The sequence below is a fragment of the Diuraphis noxia genome, unplaced genomic scaffold (assembly GCF_037042655.1).
Source record: "Diuraphis noxia isolate RWA-SAM2 unplaced genomic scaffold, SU_Dnox_SAM2 contig0004, whole genome shotgun sequence".
Lineage (NCBI taxonomy): Eukaryota > Metazoa > Arthropoda > Insecta > Hemiptera > Aphididae > Diuraphis > Diuraphis noxia.
Window position 1 is genome coordinate 27,376,350 of NW_028301714.1, and position 21,574 is coordinate 27,397,923.

Sequence of the window (21,574 nt, forward strand, 5' to 3'; positions counted from 1 at the left end):
TATTATTTTATTTAAAATTTTGACGATTTATACTTTTGATAAAAACTTACTCTTATATTATATAAAAATTAAATTAATGTACAAAAACTGTACAAAAACACAATACATTTTTGGAGAGTATAATAGAAGCCGCCTCCTCGTGGTACTATCTGGGTAATGCTAAATGGCTTTATAAAATTAATAATTTAAATATAACAAATTTATTATTATGTTAGATATAAATAATTTAAAGTAAGTGTTTCCCAAAGTGTGTATTATAAAAATTTGATCGAAAAGTGCTATATAATATTCTTGGGCGAAAAGAGACGTGGGCGAAAAGCGAAGGGTCATTTTTGGGTGAAAAGAGTACCTATATTACCGTACCGATCATCACCGAGATGTGCAGAACCTGTTATACTATAATTATATATCGATCCTCTAAATGCATAGCCTGAACTTATCTATAACACCCATCTTTATTCCTAATAAAATGTTGAATTTTTATGATATAAATATATACTTGATAATAAACAGATAAATCAGTAGTTCCCAAACTTGTTTGGCTCGCGGCGCCTATTTTTTAAATAAGGGATTTACACGGTACCTCTCCCTAAAAAAATACAAAAACCAGAAAAATTTTGTAATAGGTATTATATATGAAAATATTTATTTAATTAAAATTAAACATAAATCATAAAACATATTAAGTTAATGTTATATTAAATTGTAGATGTACATATTATTTTATTTGTTCATATATTAAATTAATGAGATGGACGATAATACATTCTACAGCAGTGCGGCGCCTTTATAAAGACACAACGGCAAACCGGGGCTCAACTGATAAATCATACATTTAAGTTTTCATACAATATAAAATCACATCAAAACACAAATCCATGGAAGAAGGTGATTGCTTCATCATCAACACCCATTTGACCTCATCAAATATTTCGAAGCACACGAATTATTAAAAATATATTATAATTTTGTACTTTTATATATAATACGTAATATTATATAGTTATACTATTATAATGGATATCATTATCATATAACTATAGTTACTATGTAAAGGGAATAAGAAAAGTTTTTTAAATATCGTACTTTTGACATGTTATTTTGAATTTTTGTACTAAAAAAATATATGATTTCACTCTAGGAAATTTTATTTTTTTGATTTTGCGAATGTGTATTGAAGCACTTATGTGTTTAAAATTATTTTGTTCGTGACTCAGCTAGTCAACTGCTTGCTGTATAATGTGGTATTTCTCATACTGCGTACTATTAAGTGCTTATACACCTGCCGTTGCTCGTATATGTATAATATATTTATGTATAATTGTATATATATATAATTCGGTATGACGTATTGACGTGGTAAATCATCTTAATACTTTATCACTTGCGCCGTCTGACAACCACCGACTAGTATATAGTGGCAGAAGACTGTACAATATAGCCAATTGCCAATAGATATATAATATATATATGCATACCTAAGTAATATTATAAAACTGCCATATCTCCATACCTAAGCTAATAACTAATATTACAATTCATTACATATATGATATACAGAGTGACTCTTGTCTCTTTTAAGTGGGTACACTAATTATTTCGAAAAGTATTTACTTTTTTCAAAATATTTTTTTACATGGCTTCAAGTTGTTAAAAACCAACGTTTTTATTAAAAAATTATATTTTAAAATATTTTTTATCCTTATCATTTTATAAGTTTTTTACTTTTTTGAATGTCAACATAGAGTTTTAATTTCATATTCCAAAGCAGAATATTTTTCAAAGTATTTTGATTCATAAAAATCGAATTTAGGGCTAGTAGTTTTTTAGTTATAAGCATTGGCGGATATCCGGGGGGGCTTGGGGGGGCTTTGCCCCCCCACCGATAGCCGCAAAGCCCCCTCTAAAATGTTTGCCATATTATAAAAATATTGTACAGTTCAGTAAAAAATATTAAGAAACATTTTTTTAAATATATATTGTACATTTCAGTTAAAAATGTTGAGACAATTTTCATTATATTATATACCTATACAAGGTGACACCCGTTAGATCACTCTGTATAGTATTACATTTTAAATATGAAAAAAATTATTAGACAGTCATTTCATTCAAAATATTTCGTTCAGTTGTTCAGTATAATTATTTCAATGTTAAATTAAAATTTTGTTTAAAATTATTAACGAGGGGGTGTGGGGGCGTAGTCTCCACCCCCGCGGCTTTGGTTCATAAAAAAAAATTGTAGCCCCCCACATTTTTCGATGGATATCCGCCAATGGTTATAAGTATTTAAAGTTTAGATTGGCAGAGTGGAGTGGTACGGAGTTACCCCGCAAAATGTTTGTCCACTAGCCAATTTGTAAATCTGATTTTTAGAAAAATGTATATGGTAAAAACACTAAAAACACTTATTTAAGTCAAAAAGCTGATTTTTTACAATTTTTTTAAATGTCAATATTTTCGTTAGGTGAATTATAGTAATTTATAGTTAATACATCACATATTATTAAAATAAATACAATAAAAAAAATAATTAGATTTTAACATGCACTTATTTAAAAATGTTCTTATAAAATATTTTTAAAAAAACTTTATTATTATTTGAAATTACAAGGTTTCTAACATAAACTAGATCGTAATTGACTTAATGAAAATATTGATATTTAAAAAAATCAGCCATTTGACTTAAATAAGTATTTTTAGCATATAAATTTTTCTAAAAATCAGATTTACAAATTGGCTATATTGAATATTTCGAAAACATTTTTTATCAATTTTTAAGTTTTTTATTTTCAGTATTAAAAATAAAAAATGTAGCGCAAGTGTCTATGAATTATATTTAAAAGAAATTTTTTAAAAATATTGATTAGAACAAAAGTTATTTCATTTGTCAGAATGTCAGATCTCTGTGGGACACCCTGTATAACGTACCTTCAATTTTCATACTATTTTTTTAGAATTCAAAACAAACTCCATAAAGTAAAAAATATATTAATATTTTATTTTTCATAGTGTAATGTGTCATAAATAAAATATTTATAATGATCAGAGCAATAAAATTGTTTTGATCATTATTGTCACTTATTACAGTAGCGTATTTGAGATGGGAGGGAGGGAGGTCCAAGGGTACTGGACCACCCCCCTCTAAAAACAAAAAAAATAGATACATGTTCCTGCGGTATATAGTTTTAAGTATTAAGTATAGAAATTATAAATTTATAGTAATGTTATTCTGAGTTCTGACAACGGTTTCCAGGTTGCAGCTTTAATACAAAGTGCGATAGAGGCAATATAGGTATTAGGTATCTATCCATATCTTTGAGATATTAATTTTATCGCCAGAATAACTAATGATTGATGGATCTGAGTGTATAGAAATTATATTAATATGTTTATAAATAATAATATTTCATATTATGTAGTGTGAAATATAATATATTATATACTCGTATATAATATTAAACATAATAGTATAAATGTATAATACATACGACTTTAATATGAGTACATATTTAATTGAACCCCTTCCAAAAACTGTATAGATACGTAATTATTAAAATATGTTAGAGTTTATATTGTATGATGTATGAACTGTGCATCGCCCTTAGAAAAAATTGAAAAATATTTATACTGAAAAAGACGTCTATACCATAGAAAAAATTGTTAGTAGCATTGATTATATAATCAATGTTAGCATATTATGTTCCGGTCGTTCCGGATAACCACGCATTTTAGCAATACGTCATTGAGTACTGACTGTACACGGAATACCTACACTAAGTATTTATAGAATAATATGGTTTTATTACTCATTATTCATAAGTACTAATCGCTTATAGACGATAGACGATAATAATTTAATATAAAATATAAACTCGTATATTTAGAATTATATATTATTTATATACTAAGATTACATATCATGTGTATCTATATATTATTTGTATGCTTATACTTATATTATATATTATTTTATTATGCTACGTTGATGGATATGATAAGCATGAAATTTATCTAACCCTATTGCAACTGACTTGCTATATTGACAAGCGTGTAATAAGAAGGAATAGTCTACCAGTTACTAGGTGTCTAAGTAGAATATTAAGTTATATTTTCAACAAAATAGCAATTATTAGAGAAATTGAATGCTGTGCAATTATTACTAGGTAACTAAATGTGACCCAGTTGGCCAGTTATGGTCCACTCTGTTATAGTAATTATAAAAATAAGAGGATATCAGTGTACTATTTTTTTCTCTCTGTGACCCATGCGCAACAACCCTGTGTGGCTGTGTTATTTCTTTGATTCTTTCATATTAGAAATAAAACGAATTCTTTTACTATAAAGCTTTAAGTTAAGAACATAGTCTGTGTCCCTGTATTTGGAAAATTCCTTTAAAAGGGGGAATAAGTTCACGACGTTCAGGTTCATGTTTATCTAGTTACAAAGGAAGTAAATCGTTTCTCGTTTCTGGAGAACTCCCTTTATCGTTTCTAAATAAAGAACAATTTTCATTATTCAATAATTTTAAAATTATATTACCTAATTTAATTTGTACTATTTGTAGGTTGAAATAAATTGTTTAACTAAGTAATAGTTAGTTGATTTGCTCTTAAAATGTTTAATTTCTTTATTTCATACAAGTTAAGGTTGATTAAGAGCCACGTTATGATTGTCTTTAGTACTTTATACATTTTGTAAATTAATATTATCAATATTATTAGTATTGTCGTAACTTAGGTTTGATAGACTAAACTTATATGACAAAACTTTTGTTCTAAAAATGATTTAAATCCTCTATATTTAAGAATAAATGAACAAAAAAATAAAAAATAAAATCGTTCGTGTCATTTTCAAAAATGAACGAAATTCCAATATATTGTTCCTTAAAACGAAAAATTAACTACGTTTCCGTTAAGTTCTTGAAAATTGAACGAAATCATTGTAACATTTGTAACAGCCCTGTTGTATTGTCCACGCGTTGGCTATTTTAATTTGATGATAGGTATTTTAAATTTAATTTTTATGAAAATTATGAGTGTGTAAATATTACAATTTAAAAATAATGATTATAAATTTTGTATGAAAATTAAAATCTAATAAAAATGTGTTATAGTGTTAAAGATTTTCACACAATACAGGATGATTCTTTTATCAAACAACACTCATATGGTGGTGTACCATCTAACATACACCTATAACACACAAACATCACCCCAAACCACCCAACTTTGGGTGGATATATCTTGTAAACGGATTAACAAAAAATGAAAATTTAAACGTGAAAATTCATTGAAAAAATAGCCTTTTTAGTTTATGAAATTTTAAGTATAGGTTGTCATTTGAAAACCAAAAGTTGACAATGGTTTACCTGATAAATATAAGGGTGAAAATATTTAAAAAATATTTAGTTCTAGAACTGCACGATAGATCTAAAATAAAAATTAGAAAAAAGTCAATAGTTTTTGAAATAATGAGTGTTGTTTGATAAAAGAATCACCCTGTAAAAGTACCTACGACACGTACTATTTTGAATATTAATCAAATAGCGGTCTTATAAAAAAAAAATCTTAACTAACGCTTTTTACAAAATACTTGCCGTAAGATGTGCCATAGTTTGTAGTTTACATATAATGTGTATACATTTATTTTATTTTTATAATCAAAAAAATATTTATTAATTCATGTCATAAAAATATTTTCAGATTATTCCATTTCTGGTAGATCTTTGACAACGCAAACGTCTCAAATAATCGTAAAGAAAACTAATTTAAAGCTTTTAAAATATATTATAGAATAATATTCTTATTGCCCATCAGCGGTGTGTACAATATTGGGGGAAGGGGTGCTGAGATGGCTATAGCCTCTTCCTAACAGTTTTAAACTTAGTTTTTGTAAACGCTTACCTAATTCTATAGTAATTATGATTTAGTGTAACTTTTTAATGTTAATATTGTAATTATAACTGATCAGCCTTCCCCTCCTCCCCAGAAATAAATAAATATCTGGATACGCCACTGAGTGCACTGATATACATTACCCAATACCCAATATCACATAATTATAGCAACAAAATTTATTTTCGAATTTCGATATTATAATATTATGTGGCAATAGCGAATGCAAATGCATTGCGGATAACCATAATATTATTGTATTGCACGTATTGAGTTGATTCCAATTCAAGTGTATGTCGTATTGGCTGCACTGATCGAAAAGATGATGGATTTTATGGCAACTAGTTAAGGTGGGGATAAAAGATAGAACCGATCGGATGTGCAAAATTGTTTTTTTTTTTCGTTGTTTCGTTCTTCAAATGATTTGGCGATATAATCTGTAGATTATTTTTCATAATATTATCATGTTGAGCGTCAACGCCGTCAACGCTTTTAATTACACCGGACAAAATAGTCTACAATAGTTGAAAATTACATTTCAGAGTGAATTATGTTAGTCGTGGCATTTTAATGCCAATTTTAATGATGGCACCAAAACTTGTGATAATGGTAAGACATTTCGAACGAACTCGAATCAATTACTTAATTTATGTTATATTGTAATATTGAGTGGGCATTCCACGACTAAACTGATGTCTTTTTAGCAGTAAATTAATTAACAATAAATTACGTTACATCATCCAATGAGTTAGATTTTATATCATGGATGAAGTGTAATATTTTATTTTTTATTTTTAAATGAAATTAAATGTTGACTTACAATTTTTTCATGTATTTGTTTTATTTATTTTAATTATTATTATTTTTTTTTGTGTGTAGGATGTTCTCTGCTAGAACAAAATAGTTGTGCTTCACAATAATGGACGAGAAGTTATTAAACGATTTGCTTGAGTGTTCAGTATGCTTAGAACGCTTGGATACATCAAGCAAAGTGCTATCTTGTCAGCATACATTTTGCAAAAAATGCCTAGATGAAATTGTAGCTACTCATAAAGAGCTACGATGTCCAGAATGTCGAACACTTGTTGAGTGTCGGGTGGATGAACTGCCACCCAATGTATTACTCATGAGAATATTGGAAGGTATGAAGAGTAAAAATGCAATATCACCACCTAAAAAACCTTCAGTTGCATGTGCTGATCAGAGACCGCCAAAAGCTTCAAAACAAGTTAATATTATGATTATTTTTGTTATTTTTTATTTTGTTATTCTTTCCTAACCTTCAACTTTCAACCTTTAATAATAAATAATTATATAATTTTCTTATTATCTTTCATTTATTTATCTATTTAAATTATGATAAAATTAATCAAACTCATAAGTATAGAATTGTATAATACTTAACTAAACATTTCATTTTTTAAACTTTCTTATAGTTAAATTATTATAAAGTCTATCTCTGAATGAATTCTTCCCACAAAATTTAGTCAAATTACTACCTCTACATCATTTACTATTATTGTAAACAACATATTTACAAATTTGTGTGATCAATATTTTAAACACAAAAAAAAAGCATATAAAAAAGAAAATAATTTATTTAAATTTCAAGACTTAATAGTACACTACATCTGTACAAACACATACTTAACGTACTATAAAATGTTAAATGTAAGTTTATTAAAAATCTTAAAGGTTCTAAGTTTAAAATCGTAACAGCAAATATTTTTACTGATCCATTTTTTTCACACAAACGGTCCATATGGCTTTACAAGACCATTTAGATAACATTTTTTAATTTTAACTCAAAAGACAAAATTTAATTATATATTAAAAATTAGGTGTATTGTAATATTAGATTATGTTTTATTTTTATAAACATAGAAAAGATAAGCTTGGTAATTAAGTAATTTTTTTGGATATCTAACTTATTATTTATTGAAAATTATACAGCGGCCCAGCTTGGACCTATTCGGACCTCACAATTTTATTCAAACCGTTCAGGGTCAGCAAGAGCACATCTCACTGCCTCTGTGCGCGCGCCTATGAATTGTATCATATTTTAGAATAAAAAAAATTATTTTATTGATAGTTATTAAATCTACATTATAATTTTAAATTAAGTAAGTAAATGAGTAAAATAGAACACAGATAACATTCTTACACTTTTCTTACTTTAAAATTATAAGATTTGGATAACAAATATAGGTAGAACATTCCCTTAACTAAGTCCTTAATTATTATGCTTCAAGTATTTTTATTTTTGTTTTATTAAATTATGTATCAGAATTATTTTAAATACCTAGGTATGTATAATATTATATTTAATTTCAAGGTGCCATATCAACGTAATATGTTTGCAAGGGCGTTATATGATTATTCTTCTAAAGAACCTGGGTAAATATTAAAAGTTTTTTGGTTGTAAAATTATCAACTTAATAAATATTAATTTAATTTAATTGTATACTGTGAACAATTAATTCTGTGGATGACTAAAATATTAATACTTATTTCAGAGATTTAAGTTTCAAAAAAGGAGACATGATTATATTACGTCAAAAAGTTGATTCTAATTGGTATCAAGGAGAAGCAAATGGAGTAATTGGTATATTTCCCTTATCATATGTACAGGTTAGTTTCATTTAAAGAATCTATTACTATTCTAAGATCATATTAAAAATTTATTATTAATTTCATAAATTTTACTGCATATTTTCTTGATAAAATCTAAAATGCTTGAGCAATCTGCATATCGTTGCATATTGTTGTTCAACCAGCATTTGACCTCTTTTCAAAATAGTTTTATTTTCTTAACAGTTTCAAATAAAATTTCTAAGAAAACTTAATTGTTATCTTTAAAAAAAAACTTTATTCGTGTTACATGATAAAAAAACAAAATATTACATTCATATTGTTATCAATAATCAATTAAACTATATATTGATTTATTTAGTGAATAATATTCATTGTAATATTTATATTCTGTAATATTTTTATGTACATACCAATATTTAATATATTTAGAATGTTAAGTTACCTACAATCACCTATTTTCTATGAATGAATATGATATGTGGTCGGTAACATTAGGTGATGAGGTGATGTAAATGATTTTGGAAAGTTATACAATGGAGATTACCAAATATACCAAATTAGAAATTATATCAGGTATATAGAATGACTAATAAATAAACATGTTTGTAAACAAACAAAGAGGGTTCATTTTTTGAAAATTATTGAGCTCTGAAAGTGAATGTGCTTTTTCCCATCACTAGAAGAGGTCTAGAGGTCACCTCTAGACAGATCAATACAAATGGAAAAAATGGATAGAGTATGTGTGCCAGAAATAAGATAGGAAAATAGGGAAAGATGTTGCTAAGTAGTAGACATCTTAAAAAAGTTTAAAGAAAAAAAATTACTTAAGTGGTACTTTTATAGTTGAATGATTTTCTTGAAATTCTTCAAGACTATGATGTAAAGACAATAAAGAACTTATGATTGGATATTAAATCCTTGTTATTTTATCATTCAAATATTTTATTATGCCCATCCCATATTGGTGTTATTAAACACATCATTCTGAGAGGCTTAGTCATATTTAGCATGTATAGTATGTTATATAATAAATGTTAATTTACATAATTATATTTATTTAAATAATCAATAAACTTATTAATATGGTCTATTTTTTTTTTTTTTTTTAAATAAATATTAGGTGTTTCCAACATCACTTCCTAGTCATATACCTCAATGTAAAGCATTGTATGATTTTAAAATGAATAAAGAAGACGATGAAGGATGTTTATCATTTTCAAAAGTAATTTTTAATAGATTATTAATTTAATGATTACAATATATGAGCAATACAATACACATTTTTAATTATGTTAAAAAATATATAAGCCTTAATACCTTAAAATTATAATATTTAATATTAGTAAATATTCCAGACTTTCTTAATTAATTTTTATACTGTTTTATTATTACAAGATAATATTAACAAGAATTTTTTGTTCATTAGGGTGATATAATTACAGTTTTAAGACGAATTGATCAAAATTGGGCAGAGGGAAAAATTTCCAATCGCATTGGAATATTTCCTTTATCTTTTGTTGACTTGAATCAAATAGCTCGTGCATTAATGAAACTATCAGTTAGGTAAGTCATTAAAAATAAGTAAAACAGGGTAAAATATTATTTATCTATATATTTCCAGTTCACAACCTACTCAAAGTAGAATGGCTCCTCCTACACCCGAAGAAGCTGCTCCTTTATTACCAATTGAACTATCAGCTGCTTGTCAATCAACAAATACCAAACATAATGCAACTGATGAAGCAAAACATGTATTAGATAATACAAAGGTTACCAGTGAAAATACTTCATCTTCTTCTTCTACAACTACCACATCTCCAAATACTACTTCTCCATCTGATACCACATCTAGCTCTCCTAGCCGATCACCTTCACACGCTCCTTTTGTTGAGAATTCAACAAATCGTTCTTTACCAACATCAAATCTAGATACACCAAAACGACATAGTTTCACAAACGGGGTTGGGCCTCTTTCATTAGGCTCTCATACATCAGAAAACAAGCGGTTAGTTTTAAAATTATAACATATTTTTATTATACATAAAAATATTGATGTAATGTTTTGTCTATTTGTACTTTCTTTGTTTTCATAGTTTTAATTAATATTTGCACAACTAACAAATAATAGCATAGATATTATAATTTAGTTAGTAACCTAACTTTAAGTGTTCCCATTAATTTTTTGAGAGTATACTATATCATCAAATTTAAATATTTTATATTATGATAAAAGTATTTTTATTATGGTTTATGTGAGTTAAATTATACAATGGGTATACACGTCCATAATATTGAAAAAAATCTTGGAAATTATACAGCATATATTTAGTTTACCCTATGGGAACACCCCTGACTATAACAATATAAGCTTATATTTTTTAAATTTTAAGTGTTTAATCTTAATTAACCTATCTAAACAAATAGTTCCCTTGTATATTAAAAGTTTAGAAATTGAATACTTTTATTTAAATTAATAAAAGTTTGACAAGCAATAAAATTGTTTTAATTATTCATATCATATGAACTTTAAGTACATTTTTATGAATACTTTCTTATTTATTACTACTTAATTCATCATTGATTCATAATATTAACAAATATTATTGAATTAATTTGATATTATAATACCTTCAAATAACATATCTATAAATATTTACAAAAATAAATGAAAGTGCTGTTTGTCATCCCAAATAGAGTAATCTTTCAAAGAAGTTGAGGTGACTAATAAGTGCATCACAAGTACATGCATATCTTGCTTATTCTACCTAAAACCAAAACAAATACTTCAAAAAATGAATAGACCTTAAATAATAAACTTAATAATTACTGCATTTACATTTATATTTTTTTAATTTATTTGTATTCATTTTTTTGGAACTGAATTTTAGTTTTGTTTGATAAATGACTACATAAAAAGTATATTTTAATTTTTAGTAATGAATAATAATACACATATTTGCAAGGCTGGGCATTAACGCGTTAATAAGTTAAAGTTAATTTAATTTAACTTTTTAAGTTAATAAGTTATTTTTTTTTATGTTTACTAACTTAATTAATAACTTTAGGAGTTTTTGAATTAACTTTTAATTAACTTGAGTTAATTTTACATTTAAACAAGTTAAGTTAATTTAATTTAATTTTGTGAACTACTGTAGGAATATAAATTGCTGGTAGGTACACATTTTATAAGGTTATAAGTATATGCTAACAAAATGTGTACTGTTAGCTTTTGCACACATAAAATAGTAATAGTTCTTTGGTCTAATAACATGAAAAATTTTAGGTACCGATTATTTTAATTTTACCTATAAGCAAACAAAAAACTTTTTTTAACTTAACTTGAGTTAAAAAGTTAATATTAAATTTTGGTTAACTCTTAACTTAATTCAATTGATGGAATATTTTGAATTAACTTTTAACAATTAACTTGATTTAGATTTTAATTTAACTTAACTTAACTGAGTTAAAAAAAATCATTAACTTGCCCAGCCTTGCATATTTGTATGTAAAATTCAATTTTTTTTTCAAGTTAATTGAGCAATGAATAATACTATAAAAAGTAAAAGGTGAGCAGTGCTGACAATGTAGTTATAGTTTTCCAAATTATAAGTATTCTACCGATTTAACATAAAAGTAAAGTAAATACCTACTCTGTATTAAGATTTATTTTAGTTAATTTTATAGTTGTATAAAAAAGTAAATGATTATAATAACAATGTAGATACATTTTAAGTGTTTCAATAAGTATTATAAAATATTATAATTCATTAAATTAATGAACTTACTTGTGTTTTAGATATTCGGCTGAGATTTTATCACAAGACGATATTGCTGTTTTTTCCAGTCCAAATACTAATTTAGAAATTCAATCCACTCAGGTAAATAAATAGTACTAATGTACATAAAATGTATTAGAAGATAATAGAATAGATTAGTAAAAAAAAATTGATTTCAAAGTAGGATGAAAAATATTTTTTGTCACATGCACTATAAATTAAATTATTGGCTCCAATAGGAATGTTGTATAATGATTTTTTCCATCTAGTGGATAACATATTTTTGAAAAAAGTTATTATATTATTATTAGACAAATTAACTGTAAAATATCTTTAAAAATAAGCCCTTGTCTATTCAGAACTATTTTTTGTTTATCCATTTATCATAAAATTTATGTATAACTAAATTATTGACTTTTAATGACAGAGTAACACCTTTATACAACAGATTATCTTTCGGTTTTTTTGTGTTTTTAACTTTGTTCAGCACTTTTTACTGGGTGTTGATGAATGCAATATGAACAGATATCCAAAGCACTTTTGGGCGCTTTAGATATACATATTAATGTCTCAATTATTGTAGGTACATCTGTTTGTTAACTAAAAGTCAAAAACTACTGGACCATTTCAATGAAATTTTATTGTAGATTCCTTGGAAACTTGTAGGGTGTTAATAGCTTTTTTTAAACTTCTATATGTAGCTGAAATACATCTCTCTAATAAAGACATTTTTTTTATTTATCTTCAGGGTTGTCATCGATAACTCATTATATTATTATTAAAATAAGAATAAACATTTTTACCAAATTTTAGCACAGTCAGCACCAGGCAGGACAGTTAATATAATAATTTTGAAGTAACATTGATAGTATATGTATTTTTTTATTTTAGCCAGTAAATGGAGTGAAAGATTCTAAACTTCATCGTCATGGAAGTCTTAGAAGTCATTCCAAACCAATAGCTACCCAGAATGTAAGGTCTAAAATACCTATCCAACTGCCTGCAAAGTAAGTTTTTAACAATAATGATAAATAAATATAATCTAATAATGCATTTTAGTGGTGACTATAACATAATGGACTGCCTATAACTAACATTTATGGGTTATAATAAACTATGGTAGAGACAAGTGGTTTCATTATTTATTTACTGTTAATATTAAGTTTAATTAGTTTAGTACATCATGTCAAATTGCTAATATCAAAAATAAACATTAAACAGTATTTGTTTTGTAAAATATATTTTTACTTTTTATTTGTTGTTATTTTTTTTACGTTCCATTTTTTCCTGTCGTACGGTGCATACTAGTGGGTCCTATGTTTAAAATTATGCTTTCTAATCATTTAAGTACAATCAAAATATTTAACTTATTTTAAACTTACTTTATCAATTTGTATTTCATTATTTTAACTTGTGTTTACTTTACAGTATAATTAGTTGAATAGATACAAATATTTTGAGTAATTTTAAGCTTAAACATGTAGTTATACATTTCAAATTTGACAGATAGTTTATAATAATTAGACGATAATAAATTGAGTATTTTTACGTTTCATTTCGATAATACAAAGAAGCGACACGCATGACATCAAGTGAAGCCACTTGGACATCTAAACAAATTTAACTTTTTTCTATATTAATATTATATTTTGTCTAAATTGGGATACTGACGATTTTACAAACCAGACCCTTAGATTTTAATTTTTACCAACTGTAAAAACACAAAGTTAATATTACAAACCGGAATGCATCGTAACATCGTTCTGGTCCATTTTGAGTACTGCCTTTGCCCAATTAAAATGTTTGCATTGTCGTCACTTCGTCAGGTTCATGATTGTTGAAGGTTAGGACTTTATCAATATTTATTTAATTTTCACTGTTAAAAAAAGATTAAAATGTTCTTTTTACACATTACAATTGTTCAATATAATATTGTAATTACATATGACATTTTAAGTTGTTGCCATCTTGATACTGGGTCTAAGTTTGAGTTTAGCTTTTTTTTATCTTTGCACTAGTTTTTACCAAATTTGATCTTAGGTGATAAAGTACTTTCTTTAAACTGCCTTGATAAAAATACCACTTATAAACAGACTCAAATTGAGCAGTGTACATCAGAACTGCCTCTTTAGGTATGGTTTACAAGCTAGCCATTTCGGGCAGCTTCAAAGACAAGCTTCAGCTGTTAGTGAACTACTTCAGACATTGATCACAATGTTTGTGACGATTGCAGCAAGCAATAATATGCATCAATATAATGCATCTCATTTTAGATTGTTATTTATTGAAATTATTCTCTTTCTATTTTGCTCTCAATAATATTTAGATTATTTGATTCTACATGCTGTGATTTGACTGTAAATTTTAAGAATATATCTATTTTTTTATTTTTTTTAGGCATGTTTCATTATATCCTTATAAACCTCAAAAAGCCGATGAACTCGAGTTAAAACGAGGACAGTTATACATGGTTACCGAATGCTGCAAGGATGGCTGGTATAAAGGAACATCATTAAAAACTAATTGTTCTGGTGTATTTCCTGGAAACTATGTTACACCTGCAAAGTAATATTAAAAAAAACAAAACAAAAAAAATTATTTTAACTAATGATAAATTATTATTAGAATATCTGTTCGTTTACTTGGAAAATCAAGCAATAATTCATCTTCAGTTCAAGAACAAAAAGACGATAATTTGTCCTTTAATGGCCAATCAAACGGTACAATTATTTTCATTTTTTAATTCATGTAGTAATATATATATGATCAATTTGCTCTAAGTTCACTTAAGAAATAAATTAAATCCATAAAAATATTATTCAAATCTATTTCAATGAATAATTAATTATTAACTGAAATGTATGGTAATTAATTGATACAAGATCATTTCTACATAATTCGAGATAATTTTATAACATATTCAGAATATGATCCTTGAATAATTCTCGGTAAAATATAACAATAATATTGATAATATTTGCAGATATATTTACCATTAAATACTAGCCACAAATAAAAATTATATATATATTATTATTTATTTTTAAATGAAACAATTTAAATTTTAGAATATATTCTTAGTTGTTAAATGTATTTTAACATTGGATTGTCAATCAATATCACCAGTCTATATTTCTTATCTTGTCATTAAGATATATTAATTATATATAGTTTGTACATAAAATGCATGTATATATTATATTTTTATAGATTGTAGTTTTCAAAGTGATATAGATGAAAGTTTACCTTTATATCCACCACCTGAACTACCGCCTCGTAGCAATAGTCCATCTGTGCATAGTCGTGTATCAAGTTGGTTGTCCGAAATGCCATCAACATCTCGAGTACGATCAGCCCCAACCCACAATGTAAAATCTATGTGTAATAATACAGGTATTATAAAATAAATACATTTTAGTCGACCAATTGTTTTTGATCTGCATTTTAATTCTTTTTTTATTAGGTTTGCCCAATTCAACTAAACCTGGATCATCATTAACTGACCAAGATTCAATTTCAGCATGTGTAGTTAATACTGTTGCTGGCGCTGTTGCTCCTCCTACTATTGCATCACCATCACATTCTTCAAGCCCAGAAAATGTAATATATTTATAAGATTGCTATTTTCTTCCAATAAATTAAACAATAATATTACTACTGTTTTAATTTTTCAGTTGGCTCAAAAACGTAGTAGAAAAAAATGCTTTCTTACAAACTCAGTGATGCGTAGTTTTTCTAATATAAAAATTAGAAAATCTCCTCCCACTGTATATTCAATGGATAATCCAGTATTTGATGATAACACTCCTACCAACACTATAGTTGCACCACCTCAAACAGTTCATACTAGGTAAATAAATAATATTAATTGAGAGTAATTTTGTGTTTGGCCGCCAATCACGCTTTTTGTTGTTTCATGTAGCATTTATTTGTTGTTATTTTTTTGTTTATTGCCTTGCATGATTTATTAAAGATCTGATTCTTGTCCATCAAAATTACTGAACGTAGATGCCATACTAAGGATACCTGAACAACTTCCATTAAAAGTCAAAGGAAATCATAATTTTAAAAGGTGAGAAAACTGAAGAAAAAACAGCTTTTTAAGTTAAAAATACTGTATAACTTTTAAATTGCCTTGGTATTAACAAAATATAGTTTAAAGTTATATAATATATTTGTTCAATCCTTCAAGAGTTCAATTCATATAAAATAAATTTTAAGTTTTATAACATTTTTTTTAAGTATGTAAATGTGAGGGTTTTTAATTTTGCATGTACTTTTTCTATTATTTAATTAAAAATATTCAAAGTAAAAAGAAATGTATTTGTCTTGGTTTTGCAAAAATACTAAGTATTAGTAAATATTTTATTATTTAAACATTCAAAATAATTATAACATACAAGTATACCACAACATGTTTCAATGTTGTGGAGTAGAAAATGTGTCAAAATCAATTTTGGTTTTTGGTGTACCTCTGAAATAAATGACCATACATACATGAAATCTGCACTGAATGTTTTTGTTAGCATTTTTTTAGTCAAAAATGATTAAAATATTTTGATTTATGCCTAACTATTTATAAGCACATGGAATTTTTAATTTTTATTAGATTTTTTTAAATTTTTGCTATAAAAAAATGTTTTGCTCAATCTATAAACTTGAAAATTTAATACAAAGTTCCTCATAAGTTGTTAGTGAGAATTTAAAAGTAAACACTGTACCACAAATAAAGTTTTTCTCCTGTGTGTTAGGTTAAGTTATAAACACAGGTGTAGTAAACACAGCAGTTTTTGTTATATTGTATGTTTGTGAGACGAAGGCTACACATGTCGGTGTAGTGTTCTCTTGACTCTTGGTAATAGGGTGAGACTCTTTGCCCAGAATCGTTATTTGTATTTTGATATACAATGGGTTTATTTCATTTAATTCTAATATAACACTATGGTTGGAATGGTTAGAAATTAGCATTAATAGTTGATATATCATTATATTAAATGCACAATTAAGTCTTATTTGTGCAGACCATAGAACAAAATCTAGTGGAATTAGGATTATTTATATACAAATAAATTGATTAACAAAATTTTGATTGGCTCAAATTTGAAGCATTTTTTCTGGTATATTAAAAAAAATTATCCAAATAATTTACCAAACTGTGACTGTCAAAGTCACTTATCATTTTTTTAAATTCCCATATCACTTCATTAGAACCCACATTTTATTACTAATATAGAAAAATAACAATATATTTTTTTTCCTTTGAAATATATCAGTGGCCAATTTTTTAAGTAACGCAATTCGCCAGTCTGATGTCAATTGCTATTTCGCACTATTAGAATTAGTACTGCCATAGCCGAAATGCTATTTTAAGAGATTTTTAACATAACTGTTATTATAGAAGAAATGCCACATATATAAAAATTATATATATTACTGCTTCAACAGTATGTCAATGTGTTAAACGATTGGTAGTAAGCTAGAACTAAAATTGCTATTGGCCTATTTTAAATAGCATTATAATAATGGGGGATTAATAGTTGTAAAAATAAGATATATTATTTTAAAGCTATAAAATATTAACTATTCAAGAGGTGGTTGAATTTTAATAATTTTTTAGTTCTTATTTCATATAAAATATAATGAGTTTAATTTTACTTTAGCGTTGTATACACAAATGTATGGAAAATATATATAGGTATCCTTTAGCAATGTTTTAAATGAAGAGTTGAAGAGTAGTTCGTTAATGTGATGAACTCTTCACAGTTGATGAAGCATTTTATATTGTTCTCTCATTTTGATGAAAAAATTTAATTTAATTTTAGTGATCAACAACCAAATGGATCATCGGTTTTAATACATCATCGTAAATCACAAAGTTTAGATACAAATAATGGTGTTTCAGTAGACATTAAGCCGCAAGATCGAAAACTTAAACAAAGTTCGCGTACTCAGCAAAATATGTAAGTTCATTAATTAAGTAACGTATTATAATCAAAAATGGGTTCAGTTGTAATATTTAAATTTGAATGTTACATTTTATTATCATGGTGGAGTAGTTATATGGGATACTAAATTTAGATTGTCCAATAGTTCTGTATTTGTTTAGGACCTTGAAAATAGTATATAATAATATTAATAAAGCTAAATAGGTTTAACTTATCTAAATATAACCTATTAGTTCATATCCTCTCTCTTCTCTTACTTCTGTATAAGTATCTAAACTATGACCAAAAATGTTCAGTCTGCCTGTGTTCATACAAATATGTATATAATACATATACATATGTGTTTATATGAACACATTTCTAATACAATAATTTTAAAACATTGAGTATGACTTATTTTTTGATCTTTGAATGTATTGGTTTTACAATGTTGTATTTTTGTTTTAAAAAATTAAAAAACAGGATTTTGTTCACGCAAAATCAGATTTTTACAATTTCAATCTTGTTGTTTTTTTTGTAATTAGTAATTAAAACCAAATAACCGTACATATTTTAAATTTTCACAAAATAATTTTAAACATTTTCCGTTTAAGATCAAATTAAAAAAATATTTAGACTCTTTTAGTTGTCCATACACAACTTTTTAATTGATGAAGAAACTTGATAGGTTACAAGGTTTGACATAAGTTGTTATTAGTGCAATTAAAAAAAAAAGTTGATCATTATTTTTAGGCATTTAAAAGTAAAATTTGTAAAAATTATGTAAAATTGCAAATCTTTTTGTTAGAAACTCATAAAATGTATATTTTTAAATCTAAGATTTAAAATTTATTTCAAGATTCCTCCTAAGTTTTTACAACTAACAAATCTTTTCTGGAAAGCCACGTACATTTTTTATGAGCGTTCGAATTTAACAATTTTAGGAGCTGTACTCATCCACTTACTCACCTTTTTAACCTTAATTTAATCATCACTTTTTATATTTAACTGTTATGAATTTCATTTTTAGGTGCAGATGTATTGTTGCATATCCCCCAAACAGTGAGTATGAACTAGAACTTCGAGTAGGTGATATTTTATATGTACATAAGATTAGACAAGATGGGTGGTATAGGGGAACATTATTGAGAACCGGTAAAAGTGGTTTGTTCCCATCAAGCTTTGTTGAGAAAATTTAATAATATTTTGTACCTAATGTATCGTAAATAATTATATTTAGAAATATTAGTCATCGTTAATTTTATTTAACTTAACTATTAGATTACCTAATTATTTGTTGGTAAAATTATAAATATATCTCATCCAATTTATGTACCAGAGTTGTATAAATGGTAGTAACATTTAGACTTAAAATATTTAATTCAACTTGTGTAATAATTTGTGACTGCTTTGGTTAAGTATATTTATATTTATATTAAAAACTCAATAAATTTAACCATATTCATTAACTAAAAGTTAAAATATTTTGTATCTTATGTGATATTATAGATTTTAGAAGTAGAAGTCAACTATATTAGTATAGATTTTATTTTAAGTTTTACTTGGAATCAATACAATATTCAGATTTCATATTTATATAATTTAAAGTTTGTTGTAATATAATTCTAAGACGAATTATATTTTATTTGTTTTAATAATGAATATTAAATGTACCCATATTTACAGCGTATCCAAAATATTGTTAATTTGTTGTTATTAAAGCTATGGTTCAGTAGGTATACTGAAAATTGTCATTGAAAGAATTTTAAAAACAAAACTTCTATTAGATACATTATGTATAATAAAGATAAACAAATAATTTTTTATTTCATTATATTTAAGATCCAAGACTTATCTATTATATAAAAGAAACAATTATTCTTTTTGTATTATAATTATGTTATTTTTGTCTTCAAATACATTCAAATAAAATTGGCCGTGAGTTGTGAAATTGTCTGCATTTCTCGTAAAAGTTTAACTATCTAATTTTAATTTAATAATGCTGAATTAGAATTATGTGTTAACAATGAAGAATAATTGATCAAATATTAGGTACCTATTATGTTTTTTATCAAATGTAGAGAAAACAAATCAAGTGACTTGGCCAAGCCTATATTCATAAAAATTCAATACATTTTAGATTTTTATTGTCATAACTATTAAAAATAAAATAAAACAAAACTTAATTGTTTTAAATTGTTGTATTTATATTCATTTACATAGAGTGATAAATGATCAATGTTGTTTTTTTTAAATTTAAATACGTGTTTACATTTTTCCTTTTATCTTATATTCAATACATAAAAAAATATTGAATATGTAAAATTAAGATATATATATATATACTTGTGATATTTACACTGACTTTTTTTATAAATGTAATCATAAATATTAACACATGTTTTGTTATAAATTGTATTTATCATGTAATTATATTAATTACAATTGTAATCATTGATATGTTTTTATATATATTATATACTATTTGGAGTAACTTCAGAATCAAATATAACATCACAATTTTAAACTTAAGATTATTTATATTTTAAACTCATAAAACCCTATTTGATTGTAAGATAAAATACAATTTTTCAATAGTTTTAATAATAATAAAATAAACTGCTGTATCCAGGGTTGTTGCTATAATAGACTACCACTTAAATTCCTATTTATTTATTTTTTTGTATGAAAACTTTAATAATATAATTTAGAGATTTTAACAAAACCATATTGTTCTTTGGCAATTAATCTACAAATTGAAATTGAAACAAGTCAATTACAATTTTTGAATTTTTTATTAAATTTATCCTTTAGAGATGAGTTACTACTTTTTTAACCAGTGACAACCCTGATTTTATTTTGTTGATTAAAAAACAGTTTTTGTGTGCTTTTAATGATATACTTAAATTATTAATATTTTTTGCAAAGCAATAATAAACAACTATTTGCTGTATTTATCATTTTTTTAGTTCCAGAATAGTATAGTATTAAATTTAAATTACTAGTATCTTAGACATATTATAATATCATTTAAGGCCCGTTTTTTTAAACAGCATTTGCTTATAATTATTCATCTATCAATATATATACATATATATATATATATATATATATATATGTAAAATGTAAATGAACATTAGTCTGTAATTGATTGGTGAAAATTTACTGGACTGTTTTCAATAAAAGTAATATTAATAGTTCCTCGAGATTTGAAGTGTTTATGCCTAATTTTTTAACTCGCCAACAAAAATATTTTTCATTTATTTAAATGGTTACTGTTGGCTACATATTATATTACTTTTATAATTAGTAGTAGGAATATACCATATTCACTACAGATTAGTTATAACTAATGGTGAGCATATCCGAATTTCATGAATTA

The 21,574-nt window shown here is 25.5% G+C and overlaps 1 protein-coding gene across 2 annotated transcripts; it reads left to right on the plus strand.

Moving 5' to 3' along the window:
* The first annotated feature begins 6,260 nt into the window (after window positions 1–6,260).
* Window positions 6,261–21,145, plus strand: POSH (SH3 domain containing ring finger posh). Of its 2 annotated transcripts, XM_015511429.2 has the most exons (17): window positions 6,261–6,506; window positions 6,777–7,125; window positions 8,233–8,294; window positions 8,414–8,528; window positions 9,613–9,714; window positions 9,919–10,055; window positions 10,114–10,497; window positions 12,289–12,370; window positions 13,160–13,275; window positions 14,666–14,833; window positions 14,894–14,988; window positions 15,479–15,661; window positions 15,732–15,868; window positions 15,943–16,118; window positions 16,242–16,340; window positions 18,091–18,228; window positions 19,223–21,145. In XM_015511429.2, exons 2-17 carry the CDS (start codon window positions 6,817–6,819, stop codon window positions 19,389–19,391), a joined length of 2,472 nt encoding a protein of 823 aa, XP_015366915.1. In that variant the 5' UTR covers window positions 6,261–6,506; window positions 6,777–6,816; the 3' UTR covers window positions 19,392–21,145. The 2 variants fall into 2 exon arrangements, with proteins under 2 accessions (XP_015366915.1, XP_015366916.1); XM_015511430.2 differs by lacking the exon at window positions 16,242–16,340.
* The last annotated feature ends 429 nt before the right edge of the window (window positions 21,146–21,574 follow it).

What these genes read in the sequence shown, in the direction of transcription:
- POSH (XM_015511429.2), top strand. Translation starts at nt 6,817, where the DNA reads ATGGACGAGAAGTTATTAAACGATTTGCTTGAGTGTTCAGTATGCTTA. An exon ending in TTAATGAAACTATCAGTTAG is followed by an intron (nt 10,056 to 10,113) that starts GTAAGTCATTAA and finishes ATATATTTCCAG; the next exon opens with TTCACAACCTACTCAAAGTA. An exon ending in TCGCGTACTCAGCAAAATAT is followed by an intron (nt 18,229 to 19,222) that starts GTAAGTTCATTA and finishes TTTCATTTTTAG; the next exon opens with GTGCAGATGTATTGTTGCAT.